This window comes from Panthera pardus, unplaced genomic scaffold (genome assembly GCF_024362965.1).
Source record: "Panthera pardus isolate Hobbes unplaced genomic scaffold, ASM2436296v1 HiC_scaffold_6, whole genome shotgun sequence".
Lineage (NCBI taxonomy): Eukaryota > Metazoa > Chordata > Mammalia > Carnivora > Felidae > Panthera > Panthera pardus.
In genome coordinates this window covers 22,647,764-22,665,879 of record NW_026526991.1, presented here as the reverse complement: position 1 = coordinate 22,665,879, position 18,116 = coordinate 22,647,764, and the positions used below count along the sequence as shown (strand labels likewise).

The 18,116-nt window shown below is 34.4% G+C and overlaps 1 protein-coding gene across 5 annotated transcripts in view; it reads left to right on the top strand.

The window, feature by feature from the left end:
• Nucleotides 1-17,874, top strand: part of TMPO (thymopoietin) — a 31,251-nt gene extending 13,377 nt beyond the window's left edge. The window contains exons 3-9 of one of the 5 annotated variants that reach the window (XM_019446512.2): nt 69-227; nt 5,712-5,809; nt 12,645-12,764; nt 12,864-12,959; nt 13,374-13,484; nt 14,531-14,619; nt 15,657-17,874. In XM_019446512.2, coding sequence (XP_019302057.1) covers nt 69-227; nt 5,712-5,809; nt 12,645-12,764; nt 12,864-12,959; nt 13,374-13,484; nt 14,531-14,619; nt 15,657-15,942 — 959 coding nt within the window. In that variant the 3' untranslated portion in view covers nt 15,943-17,874. Of the gene's footprint in view, nt 1-68; nt 228-1,072; nt 4,061-5,711; nt 5,810-12,644; nt 12,765-12,863; nt 12,960-13,373; nt 13,485-14,530; nt 14,620-15,656 lie in introns of those variants that run through there. The other 4 variants (XM_019446515.2, XM_019446516.2, XM_019446517.2 and 1 more) reach the window with 4 other exon arrangements.
• The last annotated feature ends 242 nt before the right edge of the window (nt 17,875-18,116 follow it).

Genomic DNA, 18,116 nt, shown 5'->3' with positions numbered 1-18,116 from the left:
GTAAATACGATGAGCAGGATCTTAAATAAGAAAATACAGATATTAAAGCAAGTTCTGCCTTCATACAGGAACAACCAGAAAGCTATATGAGAAAAAACTGTTGAAACTGAGGGAACAGGGAACAGAGTCAAGATCGTCAACTCCTCTGCCAACGATTTCTTCATCAGCAGAAAATATGAGACAGAATGGAAGTAATGACTCTGACAGATACAGTGACAATGAAGAAGGTAACATTTTAAATGATATTAATCGAATATATGTAATTTTTTTCAGACTCCTAAGATACAGTAACCATGAAGAAGATAAAATTATTTTTTTGCTTATTTCATTTTTCTAAGAATAAAGTATTAAAAATAACGGTGAAGTTTTCCCACTTACCCTTTCCAAGTATTATCAACACAGAAGCAACCGCTATCATTAATTTGGTGTTTATCTTTCCAACCCATTTTTAAATACTTTTTCATATGCATCTAATAACATGATATTATTTTGAACTTTTAAAAATGTATATAAATATAATGCTAAATCTTATTACTTGCTTTTCTCCATTCTGTTATACTATTGAGATCTCATCTTACTAATTTATTACTTATATGTCCATTTTATTTCTTGCAATTAATATATAGTGGTAGTATTTACAATACAATCTCTGTTTTCTATTGGTAGGCATTTAAATTTATAGTTTTTGCTAGATAATGTGATCTCAGGGCAACTATGAAAAGCAAACATTTTGACATGTTATTAGTAGACTATTTTAAGAAAATTTGACCATAGTAAGTATTTTTTTTAACTAGTACATGAAACAATGACCTTTCTATAATAAGAACAACTTGATATTTATAAAGTTTTAATTCATATGACTTGTTCGTCAATTTCATGATTATTTAATTTGACCCAAATTGCTTATATCTCCATAAGCATTGCCTGCCAGGGCACAGAGTGTCAGATTGGTTGTTCAGAATATGAAATATAGTTTTTTCCTTCAACAGCACTATGTTAGCAAAGAGGCAAAAAAATAAATCAGCTTAAACACAAGTAATGCTTAAACTTCCTGCCTCTTTTGCCTCTACAGGAAAGAAGAAAGAACACAAGAAAGTGAAGTCCACTAGGGATTTTGTTCCTTTTTCTGAACTTCCAACTGCTCCCTCTGGTGGATTTTTTCAGGGTATTTCTTTTCCTGAAATCTCCACCCGTCCTCCTTTGGGCAGGACTGAACTACAGGCAGCTAAGAAAGTTCATACTTCTAAGGGAGACCCACCTAGGGAACCTCTTATTGCCACAACCTTGCCTGGCAGGGAACAGTTGCAGAAGTTAGCCTCTGGAGGGAATTTGTTTACTTCCTCCAAGTCTAGCCATGATAGATGTTTAGAGAAAAGTTCTTCGGCATCATTTCAGCATGAACTCGCTGCCATGTTGGTCTCTGCTGCAGCTTCTCCTTCACTGATTAAAGAAACCACCACTACTTGCTATAAAGATATAGTAGAAAATATTTACCGTGGAGAGAAAAGTGGAATTCAACCATTGTGTACTGAGAGGTCCCATGTTTCAGATCAGTCAGTTCTCTCCAGTGAAAGGAAAGCACTAGAAGAGTCTGGGAGCTCACAAGTAATTTCTCCACCACTTGCTCAGGCAATCAGAGATTATGTCAATTCTCTGTTGGCCCAGGGTGGGGTAGGGAGTTTGCCTGGGACTTCAAACTCTACACCCCCACTGGATGTAGAAAACAGATGGAAGAGAATTGATCGATCTGATTTTCAAGAAACCGAATCTCTGTCTCCTCCACGAAAATTCCCTAGACTCAGTGAAAAGTCAGTAGAGGAAAAGGATTCAGGTTCCTTTGTGGCATTTCAAAATACACCTGGATCTGAAGTTATGTCTTCTTTTGCCAAAACTGTTGTCTCTCACTCACTCACTACTTTAGGCATAGAAATGTCTAAGCAGTCACAACATGAGAAAATAGATGCCCCAGAACTATCTTTTCCCTTCCATGAATCTATTTTAAAAGTAATTGAAGAGGAGTGGCAGCAAATTGACAGGCAACTGCCTTCATTGGCATGCAAGTATCCAATTTCCTCCAGAGAGGCAGCACAGATATTATCAGTTCCAAAAGTAGATGATGAAATACTGGGGCTTATTTCTGAAGCGGCTCCACCCGTAGGTATTCAGGCAGCTTCTACTGAGTCTTGTGATAAACAGTTGGACTTAGTACTTTGTAGAACATATGAAGCTGCAGCATCAGCATTGCAGATTGCAACCCATACTGCCTTTGTAGTTCGGGCTCTGCAGGCAGACATCAGTCAGGCTGCACAAATCCTTAGTTCAGATCCTAGTCATATGCAGCAGGCACTTGGGATTCTGAGCAAAACATATGATGCAGCCTCATTTCTTTGTGAAGCTGCATTTGATGAAGTAAAGATGGCTGCCCATAGCATGGGATCTGCCACTTTAGGTCGCCGATATCTCTGGCTGAAGGACTGTAAAATTAATCCAGCTTCTAAGAATAAGCTGGCTGTTACTCCTTTTAAAGGTGGAACATTATTTGGAGGAGAAGTATACAAAGTAATTAAAAAGCGTGGAAATAAACACTAATAAAGTTAAGAATAAAGACACCTTATTTGATCTTTAATATGGGGAACATAGCAGCTTTTCTAAGAAGTTCAAGTACTTTTAATTGCTTTTTGCCAGGATTTTCTTTAAAGATCTTTTTGGTCTCCAGATTGGGCTGTTTTCAAAGTCAAACTTCTGCCTATCAAATTACAGTATAAAATTGCCTACAGAGTACTGCCTTTTTTATTTTTTAAGTTGCTGTGATAGAAAAAGCCCGATATAAACAATTTAAAGAATCTTTGCCTCGTATAGTTCACTCTCTCCTGTTTTACTTAAGATTTTACAATTCTCCAAAACTAAGGAAATTCCACTAAATAGAATATAAGTGGAGTCTTCACAGATTTAAATATTACTAAATATCTTTTCACTTTCTGGAACTTGTCCACATTTTTTTTTTATTTCTCACTTTTGTTTTTTTTACTTCTGTATTCCTTCATAATATTCTAGATCAGTGCAATTCAAAGTGCCAGTCTGCAGACAGTCACTGATCTACAGACAAGATAAGTATGCACCAGAATTTGGATCTAGAGACGCTTTTTAGATCAATGACAGGGTTTATTTTTGTGGCAAAATTTAATTGATGAAACTGTGCCAATTTACATTCCAGTGCAAGTGTCTCATTTCTATGAAGGACTGGTAGTAAACAGTTCATGGACCATGCTTTGCAAAATACTGCTATAAACAGGGTGACTGGGTGGCTCAGTTGGTTAAGTGTCCAACTTTGGCTCAGGTCGTGATTTCACAGTTTGTGAGTTCAAGCCCTGCATCAGGGTCTGTGCTAACAGCACAGAGCCTGGGGGCCCGCTCAGATTCTGTGTCTCCCTCTCTCTGCCCTTCCCCCATTCATGCTTTGTTACTCTCTCCTTCAAAACTAAACATTTTTTAAAAATACTGCTCTAAACAATAAAATTCTAAAAGAGTACATTCTCACTATCACTGTAGTTTGTCAGATGAACTAGACACTGGAAAAGTAGGGCGCTTTTTTTTTGAAATAACACTTTCAAGTTATGTTGTGGTTCATGGATGATTAGACTTAATCTAAATTTTGAAAGCAAATTTGTTACTAGTTTTTAAAAAATTTTATAAGAAATCATATTATACTTTGTTTGTATAAAGCAGTATATTCTGTTTTCATTTTTATGATTGTAAGATGAGTCTAACTGTAGAGGCATTTGATAATCAAATTTCTTTGTATTCTTACTGAAAATAGTAGTATTAAGTATCAGCAAAGTATAGTCCCTTTGGTACTCCTAGCCATTACTATATTCTTATTATACGTGTCCATCTTTGCAGCTTCTTGGGAGTAATTTTGTTTGTTATTTGTCTTCTGGAATGTACATGTATACATGTACCTACTAAGTGCAATGTGATTTTTTTTAAATGTATTACTGTAGAATGCTTCTGCAAATTCAATAAAGTTGTAATTTGAACAGTATTGTGTGGTCTCCAGAAACATGTTGTATGTGTGTTTTATTCTCAGAGTTGCAACAAGTTAGGTATTTGTGGATGAACATCCCTTTTCCATTTCTTCATTGAAACTCTCTTGAGATTCCAGTGGTATAGTTGAAAATATTCTAAGTATTGTTTTGTGGTTTTTCTTCTGTTAAACACTATGTTTTTATTGGCTGTTAGAATTTAAATTTGTGAGAAGAATTACTCTGTGACCAGATACCTTCATTGTTTTATCCATTTCTGCTCAACTACTACTGGGTTCGTTACTTTGTGATTTCTAATTTTTAGATTCTGAGTTAATAAAATATAAGGTTTATAATGCTAAGGATTATCCTAAACATAGATATATTAATAAGTCCATTTAATAGAAGTTTGGGGTTGGGGGGTAGTGTTGGTACCTTAATCCTAAGTAAAGATTGAACTATTTGAGCTAAGATGGTAAAAATCACTGTTTATTTTTGGGGAGACTTGCAAGTAGACTGTGGACTGATTAGTACCAGACTAGATAATTAGCAAAAACATACCTATCCTGACTACTTTTTAGCACCAGTGCATTGGGTTCATGCAAAACTAAGCTTTTTGTTTAAGAATTGACTCCCATTTCTGTTTCTGGTAGGAAAATAATCTAACTTAAATTTTTGGTAATAGAAGTTTTAGTAGTAACAGTGACATTGATTTTGCTATACTTTGATAAATGGCCACAAAATGTGGAAGTTAACTAAAATTTTTACAAGTCTTTAAAAGTCTAGCTCTTCTGAGGCACCTGGCTGGCTCAGTTGGAAGAGCATGCGACTCTTGGGGTCATGAGTTCAAGCCCCATGTTGGGTGTAGACATTATTTAAATAAATAAAACTTAAAAAATCTAGCTCTTCAAATGGTGACAAAAAACGAAGGCTAGGTGAATGGAACATTGAAGACTATAAAAGATATATTTGAGTTGTTGGCATCGTGGTGATATGCTAACTAATATATATGCACTAGCTTCTCTTCAAAGAAATGTTTTTTATTATGGAGAGAAGGAGGAGAAATGACCTGTGAGTTTTATTTTATGTAAGTGGGATTCTTCTAACCTCAGTTGTACCCAGGTTTTTTATAATCACATCAAATCAGAAGGGAGGACTTTTAAACTGCCCTAAAGTATTAATGTCACCACATCTATTTATTATTATTAGAGGCTTGATACCATGCAGGTATTTTCAGCCTTAAAATTCCCTATAGCTTTTGTTCTTCCATATTTCAAATTTTAATAGCTAACCTTTATTCATATAGTAGTTATGCACCGTATGGACAAAAGAATGGTAACAACTGTGTTTTAATGTCCTTTTCCCACATCCAAGCTGTTTTGAGTGAAAAGCCTCCATGGGCAGTTTGAATTCACTTTATGTTTTAGGCTACTAGATCCAGAAAAAGGAGAGGAGAATAAATCGTAAGGAGTGGGGGAGATAAACAAATATGAATAAAATATGAATGGGGAAGTAAACTTTTTAAAGACAGAAATTACAGTTGAACAGTTGTAGTCTATTGAGGTAATAACCAGTAGGTAAACTTGTTTTACATAAGAATGTCTAAAACGAAGGTTCCAGAGTAGTGAGGATGACATTGTAGTTTATTGTGTAGTTCCGAGAGTAATGTTTCTCCGATGTTATTTCCAGACTCTAAAATAGAGCTCAAGCTTGAGAAGAGAGAACCACTAAAGGGCAGAGCAAAGACTCCAGTAACACTCAAGCAAAGAAGAGTTGAACACAATCAGGTATCTTTAGTTTTCTGATCGCTGTGTTCAGGTATAAATAATCTGACAGCACTAATTTGCTTATGTCCTCGCCTTTGGTTAATAGTTGACACCCAAATTCCAGCCCTCAATGAGGTGTTCATTCCATTGTTCATTAAATGGCCTTAGAAATCTAAACTTCATGTTTTTTGTCAGTAGTGTAGCCTGTACTTAACTGCAAGAGCCAAGTGTTTAATAAATGTCTCATTTGTGTTTGATTCTGTGCTAAGTGTGATTCAAAGCCAGTCATACTTTCAAGGGAAATATTTTAAAAGTTTGGAAATGCCTAAGCATTTTTTTTTTTTTTTTTTTTTAAAGGAAAGGATGGATTTTATATTGTATCTTTGTCTAGATTTCTAATTTTGCTTCTACTTTTGCTGGTCTTCTGTGGCTTTTCCCTCAACTCTGAAGCTAATCTGTTCCTAAAACCATACTTTTCTTTCCTTATTTGAGGTGAAAATTCTTTTTCATTTGTAGGTGAGGCAGGGTACAGTTTTTCAAAAGGAAAATGTAGGAAACTAAAGAGAGAACTAATAAGCACAGGTATAACTGAACTAACAAGAGAACAAATTATTGACTCTAATCTTGCATTGATTTGGCTGACCTTTACAAGATAGCTATCCGTAGAGTCATTTTCCTTATCCTTAATTTGTCTAGCTGGAAGATTTGTCTAGTTGGTTATTTAACTTTTCCATCTTCTCTTTGGCATTTTAAAGTCACACATCCTCAGAGGAAGTTCTTGATTGCTTAAGCTAGGTCTGTCTTGGTTTGATGTACTTGATAAGTTGAATTTCAGAACTATTTGTTAGAAATAAGCTTGGGGATTGCAGAGAATGTATAGAGCACTCAATGAAAGATTTTGTTTAATACAAAACCAGTACTGCAATAAACATATTATTGCCCTTTTATTTAGCAGCAGGGACGTGCTGAAGAATAAGGAAATAACACGAAAAGAGAAATTAGGAAGAATCTGGTAACGGACAATGAAATAGACCAGCATGGAGAATTTTGGTTCTCAGTGTAAAGGCAGGATGGTATAGTGCCATCAAGAATGCTTGACTGGTCAGATAATAGGTAAAAGGCAGGTTGGAGGATGGTATTAAGTATGGTTTAATTGAGTTGGAGAATCTAAACTGAGGGACAGGATAAATACAGAGTAAATTTAGGAGATGATAGTGGCCTTCTACAAAATTCAAAACATCAAGAAAATTGGAGGGAAGTGTTTAAGGACCCTGTACTCAGAGAGTGTCACTTGTTTTAAGCATTTTACCAGTTTTGTTCATCTTCCCGTGTACCCTCTAGCTTTTTAAATTCCTTTTGGTTTTATATTTTGCTTTTACTGTAATATATTAAAGTGAATCTCTAACATAATTTCATACAATAAAATGTCAGTACTTTCAGTATGTATCTCGAAAAGATAGCTGTTTCATATATACATATGTAACACTGATACTATCACACCTAATAAAGTCATTAATTTTTTCATATCTGTTCAAATTTCTCCAGTTTCAGAAATACCTCTTTTATGATTAAATTACTCAAATCAGGATCCAAGTAAGCTACACATACCATTTGGTGATTTTTGTTTTGTTTTGATCTCACAAGCCTGTAGCTATCTCCACTCCCCTCTATTAATTTGGTGAAGAAACCAAGTCAGTTCTCCAGAATTTCCCATATTCTGGGTTTGGCAGATTGCTTCTTCAGTTGTCTTTTAATTTCCTGTTCCGTAACCCTATATGTCCTGTAGACTGGAAGTTAGACCTGTGGTAGAGCTGTGTACTAGGCTTTCTGTGATGATGGAAATGTTTTTTAATATCTCTTGTCCGTTGGGGTAGCCATTGGCCACATGTGGCTATTGAATATTTGGAATGTGGCTTGTGCAGTTGAGAAACTAAAATTTTAATTTTATTTAACTGAAATTTAAATAGCCACATGTGGCTGGTGGTTACCATATTGCACAGCATCAAACTAGAGGATTGGATAGATTCAGGTTCAGTTTCTTTGACCAGAATACTTCATAAATGGTGTGGCTGTCATACTGCATCATTTCAGAAGGAAAACAGTGCTAAATTAGTAATAGGTTCAGATGTTGAAAGCATGACCCATCCATTTTAAAGTTCCACATCACCCTTTCATTTAATGGTTATGATAGCCATTTATGATTATTGCCTAGAACCACTATGTTGTTTGAGGTTATAAGGTAGTGATTTTTCTTATTCTCTTATTCCTTTACATCTATAAACTGGAATTCTTTTATAAAGAACTTTTATGGGGCTCCTGGGTGGCTCAGTCGGTTAAGCATCTTGACTCTTGGTTTCAGCTCAGGTCATGATCTAGCCTCTTTGTGGGTTCGAGTGTGGGGGGCCGGGCCCCGGTGCCAGGCTGAGACCGGGTCGAGCAACGGCTCCCTGTTGACTCAGCCTGGCACCGGGGCCCGGCCCCCCACATTCGAGCCCCATGTTGGGCTCTGTACTGGTAGTGCAGAGCCTGCTTGGGATTCTCTCTCTCCCTCTTTCTCTGCCCCTCCCCCACTCAAGCTGTCTCTCAAAATAAATAAACTTAAAAAACAAAAACAAAAAAAACTTCTTTCATGACCTGCATAGTTACCTTGAAATAAAATTCACACAAGAGAGCCAGCATACTTTGCCAACTTTCAAATTAAAGTGCCCTAGTCACTTTGAGAGGTGATCAATAAAATATTTCTTAACTAGCATGGTTTTCATATATTTCATTTATGAATCAGTTACACTCATCATTCTTTTTCCATGTTCAAATTGTGTCATCCTTATTCAGTGGGAATTACTGAGTTGGTTTCTGTGTCCTTTTATTGACGCTGTTTGTCTTTGATAGTTTCTTGTTTTCTAGCACAGTAAGATGTCCCAGGCTCATGTATATTTCCTGCCTTTTACCAAATCAGACATTTTTTCCAAAGAACCCTAATCTTTTTCATTGAAAACATTTGGAAGCTACCTACAGTGGATGCTAGGTTGTGCATTCTGCTGGGTTGTCATTGCTTTCAGCCCTTTTTACTAGGAAGAGCTAGGAGTACTTATTTTTTAGGAAAAGAGAAATCATGAATTCATCAAGTTTGTGAATGCTATCTAACTTATGGATGTTCTATCTATCTCTTTTATGCTGAGTATCTTGGTTCTTAAAACGTGAGTTACTTAGTTTCACTATACAGATGTTTCTAAATAATACAGTACTCTTGATAAGAAGGCAGGTAAAACGCAGTTTGGGTTTTTGGTGGGTTTTTTTTGTTTGTTTGTTTTTGGCAGTTTTTCCTGTCGTTAGGGCGTAACATCAAAATATTGTGCTTAAAGTCACGAGTGAATTTTTTTTCTTTCATACAGATTTTTAAATGTATATGGTTTTATTTAGGCATAAATAAAAGAGTCAGAAGTCTGGACTTTATCTTTGTTCCTTTTATTTATAAGTAGCTATTTCTGTTAACTTTTGGTTAATATTTTCTTTTTGAAAATATTAAGGGAGCGCCTGGGTGGCTAAGTAGGGTAAGCTTCCAACTCTTGATCTCAGCTCAGGTCTTGATTTCAGGGTCGTGAGTTCAAGTCCTGCATAGGGCTCCATGCTAGGCATGAAGCCTACTGTATAGATGTATACATTTATTTTTGCTCCTCTTCTTACATAAAAGGCAGTGAATTTTGCACATTTCTACCTGTTAATCTAAACACATATCCTGGGGATCACTCCATATCAGAATACAGTATAGCCATCGTCCTCATTGCTCTGTACCACTGCATTTTATAGATGTACTGGGATTTATTCAGCCACTTTACTTTTGGTGGATATTTGGATTATTTTCAGTTATGCTGTTTCGATAATACAAAGATGAACTGATGAACAGCCTTACACATATCATTTCATATTTTAGCCAATTTATCTTGGGGAAATCTAGAAGTAAAGTTACTGGGTAATTTTGCTCGATGTTATCAAATCTCCCGCATAAAACATTTCACACTCCCACCAGCATTGTATGAGAGTACCTTTCTCTAATGGAGGAATAGGATTCTGTGTTTTTTTAAAAATTAATATGAGTAACCATATTACTCCTATTTCACCTAAATTAATAGTTATTCAGAGTAAGGTGGCTTTTAATTAATACTATTTCTTTTTAGAACTTCGTTTTGTGTAAATTTTTGCTTAGAGCTTGTATTTTTACTGACAGATCTATAGCCTTTTTTATTATAGCCCAGCTCCTGCATTCTTTTGTGCCTCAACTGCCTATTGTCTTCCAAATAACTTTTTGCCTGATAGCATATTGAAAGGCAATGTAAGGTTTTTGTTTCTGTCTCCTGTTTTTCTCCTGATAAATTCAGGAGTTGCTGGAGAACATCTTGCTGAAAGTAGATGAAAGTTGCAGTTAGTATTTTGGCAACAGTATACAGCAATCACGTTAACTACTAATTTTACATAGGAATGTTTTTCATTCTTTTCAGTCAGTAATCGTCACTTGTTTATAGTGGATTCTGATAGAAAAAATCTTCAGAATATTTTTTCTGGTGTGTGAAGAGTTCTCCATTAGTTTTCTGTGAAGATGATTAATTCTGAATTAGATGATGATAGTCAAAGAACTAAAGTTGATAGTCCTCAACCAAAGAATTTAATAAACCTGGACAAAAGGAAGTATATATGATTTATAGTGAGAAGTGTCTTTCCCACCCCTTTCCAGCTATTCCCACAGGCAACCAAGGTGTTTCTTGTGTTTCTTTCCACAGAAGAATATAAAGAATATTTAAATGGAACTTGACCTTTAGTTCAAGGATAACTAATAGAAATGTAAACATGTAATTTATTTTTATTAACCATAATAGTTTCAGTAGATGTTGGTAAAATTTTTGATAAATTATTTCAGTTCAAAATATAACAAATGGAAAATCCTGGAATTTGGGAGACAACCAATTTTAAGGAAAGGGGATATTTTCCCACATGCCACCTTCATGGCTGTAGATAAAATATCTGGTCTTTATATTTTATCAGTTTTATTAGCTCTTTCAAGAAATGTAATTTTTAATTCTTTGGGGAGTTTTAAAATAGTTAATATACACTGATAATACCAGATACACTCTCAAACCATAATATTTTTAAAATACTGGTTCTAATTTTATTGGCATTGAGCAATTGACTATTAAAGAGGAAGCATTATTGAAAGTAGTTTTAAGAAAATACTTGGAGATAGCATCGTAAGTCAGTTATAGTATCTTAAACCGGGTGTCCTCAACCCTGGCTGCACATTAGAATCCCCTCAGGAGCTGTAAAAATTAACTATGCCCAAGCCCCTTCTAGAAGAGATTCTGACTTAACTAGACTAAGGTGGGGTTGGGGGCATTTGATATCTCTTAGAAGCTCCCCACTTGATACTATGCTGCCAGGATTGAGAACCTCAGATTAAAACTATTGTTCCCTTCTATTCAAATAATCAGGAATTTAACTGTTAATAAACATTTATCATATTTGTGTGTAATTTGTTTACGCATTTGTCTTTTGATCAATCTTAAGTTTGCATTCAGCACATATTTTCTGATAGCAGGAAAAGGAACCCAGAGTTTCTAATTATGAGTCAAAGAGAAACTCTTTAATACTAATCCCAAATATAGATAAATAAAAAATTAGGAGACTATGTTTGTACCTTGTGGGGTTTAGGTAGTAATGTTTCCAGCTAAATAAGCATGCTTACTGGATGAGTGCTCTTGTCTCAGGATGAGAGTAAAATACATCTGTCTTTAAAATTAATAGGCACTGAGTTGGATATAAAAACCTCAGTTATCTAGATAAAATATTAGCTTGAAAGCAGAAGTGACAATATAAGCACACTTTAGTATAATACTAACCATTGATAGATGTTCTCTGGTTAATTTAAAAGAATCATCTGGTAATTGTGGCTTCAAAGTTGAGTAAGTTGCTACTTGGAATGCAGAATCTCAGGTCCTGCCCCAGAGCTGCTGAATCAATAATCTGTATTTTAACAAAAGCTCCAGGTGATGGATATGCACATTAGTTTGAGAAGTACTAGTTTAGTGGTTTTCAAACTATTATGTAAGAACTACTAAATTATTTTTTAAATGAGGAAAAATCAATTGGCTTTTCAGGGAGAAAGGAATCTGGGACTGGAAGGTACCAGTGGTCCATCACTACTGCTATCTTTATAGTGAGAAGTGTAGGTTTGGCACTTGACATTATAGGCTTGTGTGTTTGTGAAAGAGGTAACTTAACACCAGTTCTTCTTGCTCAATTTTAGTATCTGTTTCTAAGAAAAGTTTGACACCTGGGAACTTTTACGTTCAGATAGTTGTGTGTGGATTATAATTTAAACCGAACCTTTAAATAATCCTACTTGAAAAGGACAATGTTTAATTTATGCTAACAATTATAAAATTTTATTTTGTTTTGAAAGGAAATGGGCTTGTTATAATAAATGACTTTATTATAGTCATGATCAGCCTGCTTTTTGTTTAGACAGCCAAAGAGGTGCAGTTATGAAACAAGAACCAAATAGCAAACGGCAAGTCACAGAAGGAGCAGTGATAAAATTATGTGCTTTTCTCCCTCTCACTCATATTACAATTTGTAAGCTCCTGTAGTTGGATGCTTTAATGTATTTTACCATACTTTTAGCATTTTCCAATGCCTACATATTGGTTTAGTCAGTACGTTTAGAAATATGTTGAGGGCATAGCATTGTTTGCAAATGCTGGCATTTGGAGATTTTTCATGACTTCTCACTGTGCTAGGTAATGTGGCCATTATTAAGGTGTTTGATGTTAGAATATGACTTTTTAATGTGTCGATACTTGAATAGAGCTATTCTCAAGCTGGAATAACTGAGACTGAATGGACAAGTGGATCTTCAAAAGGCGGACCTCTGCAGGCATTAACTAGGGAATCCACAAGAGGGTCAAGAAGAACTCCAAGGAAAAGGGTGATGCAAGGCTTATTGCTTAGAATTGGGTTTTCAGATTGGTAGGGCTTTAGTGATTATTTTATATTTATTGTTTTTGTTTTGTTTTCAAACTAACAGGTGGAAACTTCAGAGCATTTTCGTATAGATGGTGCAATAATTTCAGAGAGTACTCCCATAGCTGAAACTATAATGGCTTCAAGCAACGAAACCTTAGTAAATATGTTTCATAAACTATACAAGTGGTATTCTTTGTAAATTACCCTTTAATTAGAACTGGGGAGGTGGTAAATTTGGCAAATCTCAAATTTGTGTTTTTAAACATTATATTTTAAACTCATTTTCCCCATTCTGAATTTTAGAATTTTTCAATATAGTCAATTTAAATATATCAATTTGTACAAGAATCCTACCCAAGTATTATAAGGAAACTTTTTTGCTAAAATATTTAAAAAGTGCTAAGGCTTCACATGTGAAGCATTGAATATGTTCATTTCTAGGTTCTTTTGCCTAAATTTTTATTAAGAGAAAGTATTGAATATTACAGAAATAGAGTATCTTTTTTTTTCTTTTTACGTGTCTTTGTTATGTTTGGATAATTCTGAGTCTGAATAATTTGAATCTTGGCAGGTTGTCAATAGGGTGACTGGAAATTTCAAGCATGCAGCTCCTATTCTGCCAATCACTGAATTCTCAGACATACCCAGAAGAACACCAAAGAAACCATTGACAAGAGCTGAAGTAAATGCATAAAATTTAGATCGATGCTATCATTGATCTTTTAAAGAGGAAATTTTTTATATTTGTCTTTTGCAGTGGGAGGGAGCAGAGCTTTCTTAATTGGGTGTGTGTGTGTGTGTATGTGTATGTGTGTGTATATATATATATACATATATATATGCATATATTATTTTAAAGACATACTTTTATTAGTGACAGTCGAAAGTAACTAATATAGTATGATATGCTAATACTATCAGCTTGCTACCATGTGCCTCTTAAGTTCTACCTTTCAAGGGAGTATTCATTTTTGTGCTGCTTCTAATGTGTTCTCTTTGTTATGGATGTGGGTTGAAAGTGTTTCTGGGCTATTGGGGAGGCTATTCTATCTTTTCACTGAAAGGTCAAATAATGGGACTTTTAAGTGACTTTGTATGATGCTTGAATTGATTAACTCCTGTATACTTAAGCTTTGAAGTACTAACTGCATGATGCATTATAATTTTAATGAATTTGTACTGAAGGTGGTTCTGATCTGGGCATAAAGGTAAACAGCAAAATAAGCAGGTAATTTAAAAAATCATTTTGTGTTTTTTAAGTTAGGAAGATTGAATCGACTCACATATACTAAAACTTTTAAGGATCCATGTTAATTTGGTATCTTCTGTATTTCATCAGTTATTTTATTACAAAATTCTTAACGGAAGAAGAAACAGTATACTCTTAATATGAATGAACAGCATGGGAAATCCAGTGGGGGGAACTTAACGCTGCCATATTAACTATACTGGATTTTAGTTTGAGGGTGGTTTGGGGTTGTTGTTTTGTTAGCTTGAATGTGTGGCAGTCCCCTGCCCCCATTACCACATTAACATATCTCCAACAGTGACGAAATTTGAGGAGAGCTTTGGAAGTGTATGGATACTTGAGCAATGATGGATTTAGAAAGGGGAGTGATAAAAGCTGGTGCAGACTTGAATGCATTCTGTTCTCTGAAACTTCTTTTTTAAATTGTGTTTTAATTGCACATTTACACTGTTAACTTGTGGTTGTCTGTTTCTTATTAGGTGGGAGAAAAAACAGAGGAAAGAAGAATAGAAAGGGATATTCTTAAGGAAATGTTTCCCTTTGAAGCATCTACACCAACAGGAATTAGGTATTCAGATACATTAAAACAAGTATTAGTGTATTCTACTAGGGTATTTTTATTTATTTACTTATTTATTCCCACCTTTATTGAGGTGCAATTGACATAAAAGTTATATCTATTTAGGATGTACAACATGATTATTTCATATGCACCTACAGGAATTTTAACCTTTTATTTTTAATTGAAATATGGCTAGCATATAATAGGGAAATTATGATTTTTATTCTTCACAAGGTTATTGTACCCATGTTTTCAGAAGTAAACTGTTCTTTTGAGAGCAGTTTAATTCCAAGTCACCAGTTCATATTCTTCAAAGTTGGGTCAGTTTCAGAATTAACTTTGATAAGCTGAAGTATTATAAATAATTTGCCTACTATCTAATTCTCCTTTTTCTAATTCTCAGTTTGTTATATAAACAGAAACCTCGAAGGAAGTAAAAAAGTTTCCCTTTTCTAGTTGAAAAGGCTGTGTTTAGAGAACTCCTGAATTATTTCCTAACTGAACAAATCACACCAAAGTACCTTATTTTTTTTTTCCTCTCATCCTCTAAATATATTGGCTCTGAAAAGCCTTTAACGTTTATTTATTTTTGAGACAGAGAGAGACAGAGCATGAACAGGGGAGGGGCAGAGAGAGAGGGAGACACAGAATCTGAAACAGGCTCCAGGCTCTGAGCTGTCAGCACAGAGCCCGACGCGGGGCTCGAACTCACGGACCGTGAGATCGTGACCTGAGCCGAAGTCGGACGCTTAACCGACCAAGCCACCCAGGTGCCCCTCTGAAAAGCCTTTAAGGAAACAAGTTTAGTGAATATCAGTGTTCTGAATATTTTCTAATAGAATGAACATCCAACATTTTAAATAAAAATGTACAGAAATTTTAAATAGGCTGACTGACCTCACTGTTTACATGTGACTGTTTTCTACTATTATCTCAAGAAATGTGTTTGAAATTAGGAAGTGGTAATGAGATTTTATATTACATATCAGAATCATGACTTTTATCTAAATTTATTTTTTTCTTCCTGCTTTTACTCCCAACAGTGCTAGTTGCCGCAGACCAATCAAAGGGGCTGCCGGCCGGCCATTAGAACTCAGTGATTTCAGGATGGAAGAATCTTTTTCATCTAAATATGTTCCTAAATATGTTCCCTTGGCAGATGTCAAGTCAGAAAAGACAAAAAAGGGACGCTCTATTCCCATGTGGATAAAAATTTTGCTGTTTGTTATTGTGGCCATTTTTTTGTTTTTGGTCTATCAAGCTATGGAAACCAACCAAGGAAATCCGTTCATTAATTTTCTTTCTAATAGCTCTGGAAAATCCAACTGAATGATATCTCTTTGGCACACTCAATTTGGTCTCCTTATTTTTTCTAATAACTGTATAAAAAAAATTTGTGTATACTTGTTGACTTGAGAACTAAAAATAATGTGATTTCACCTGAATAAATGTAGTATTCCATTGAAAAGCAAAGCAGGATATATAAATGGACTTCATTTAAATGTTTTGGACTTTGGACTAGTAGGAGATCACCTCGTGCCATATAATAATCTTTTTTAGCTCTGGAACTTTTTTGTAGGCTTTATTTTTTTAATGTGGACATCTTATTTCACTTTTGAGAAAAATGTATATTGTTTTTGTGTATTTGGGAAACAAGAAGGGCAAAACATGATAGTATAATGTGAAGCTACACATTTAAATACTTTGAATTCTTACAGAAAAGATTTTAAGAATTCTCTGCTGTATAAAAACTTTAGAGATATGTGAAACATGAAATTCGGTAAGAAAAAACATAACTTGGGTTGTACTTTTTGTAATTGCCATAGGTTTGATGTGTTTATGGGGGAACATACAGCAATAATCTCTTCTGTAACTTTTATTAATAGTAATTATTATAGCCCTATTGTACTCACTTTTTAAAAGATTTCTAGTATCATGAATGTCCTACTTCAGTAAGACCCATTTAAATGCTGTTGATATTTTAGCAGGGATCTTTAGCGCAACATACACGTTTTAGAGAACTGTTAGCTGGCTGTACATGTTTTTAGAAACTGTTTAGCTAGCTATAAGGCTGTAATTGGAAACCTGTACTTTTTATTTACAGCGAGACATTCTGTCCAAATATTTCTTAGATAAATAAGTGTGTGTCTGTTTAGAAGTTAGAAACTTTAAACACTGGTCTTAGGTTCCATTTGGGTTTATTATTGCATTGTCTTCTGTTAACCAAAAACAAAATTTGCCTGTTTTTTTTTTGCCCAATTATTTCCCAACAAAATTTGATTTAAGTGCAGAAAGTATTTACTTTGAAATGACATAGTAAACTTTTCTTAGATACAAAGTAGTTAATACATAAATTTGTAAACTTTGAATATGAAGTGGGCATTATGATTTTTGTATACTCTTGAAATGGTTAACTTATCTTTGTGGTTGATTTATTTTATTTTTTAGCTAAAACTTACCTCATGTATAACTTGGTTAAGTAAAATAATAGGTAATTGAAATTTTAGTAGAATCAAGTAAAACAAAAATTCATTTGAATTTCAACTTCACAGTCATTGACCATAAAGCACACTAAAGTTGTAAGTTATTTTAAATATCATCTGGAATAAAAAGATACTTTTAAAGTAAAAAGCTTAATATGTATATTTAGACCACACAATTTTGATTTCATTAGCTGTATTCTGATATTTAGCTTCTAAATATTTTGTAGACATTTTTCACTTACTTTACAGTTGATCGGAAACATTTGGTAGGTTTGGTCCCACAGGGGAGTGGAAAACTTACTCCTAGATCAGAAATGCTTGCCTCTTTGAGTAAAAGTGTTTCTTTGAAATGAGCCACAGAGGGGGCACATTTTACTCATCTTTTCTACAGTACAGTAATAGCAGTCTAGTTTTTCTTGTTTCTAAACTTTGCTTCCCATATAGTTTTCAATCTTTTTTTTATTAGAAATTGTGAGAAACTACATTTAATGATTAAAAATATGGGAAGATAATCAAACTTATATGTGTGTAAGATCAGTTTTCTAATAGGAAAGGTATGGTCCAAAATAGTAAAAAGTAGGACCAGGTAAAATATTTAGTCTTTTTTTTTTTTTTTTTTTTTTTTTTTTTTAATGTGTACTTGGTCTTTTGTCTGTGTCTGTTTTATTCCACTAGAATAAATGTGTCCTTGATGTAAATGCAAAGCATTTCTTCCTGATTAAATTGTAGATGTAGACTTTACAATATAATTCAATAATAAAAAAGTAATTAACCTCTAGTTTTGTCATTGTAATAAATGCTTTTTAGATAGCACAAACTATAAGATGCCTGATAACATTTCTTATGTGATGTTTATGGATTGTCGAGTTTTAGTTCTTGTTTCAGTTTGCTCCTTAATGTTTTGCTTCTAATCATTTCATAATCAGCTCCTCGTTTGTTCACGGGTAAGCAGTGTATAGCCATTACACTCACAGAATGATACAGGGAAGCTTCCAGAGGCACCTCCACAACTCTACAATA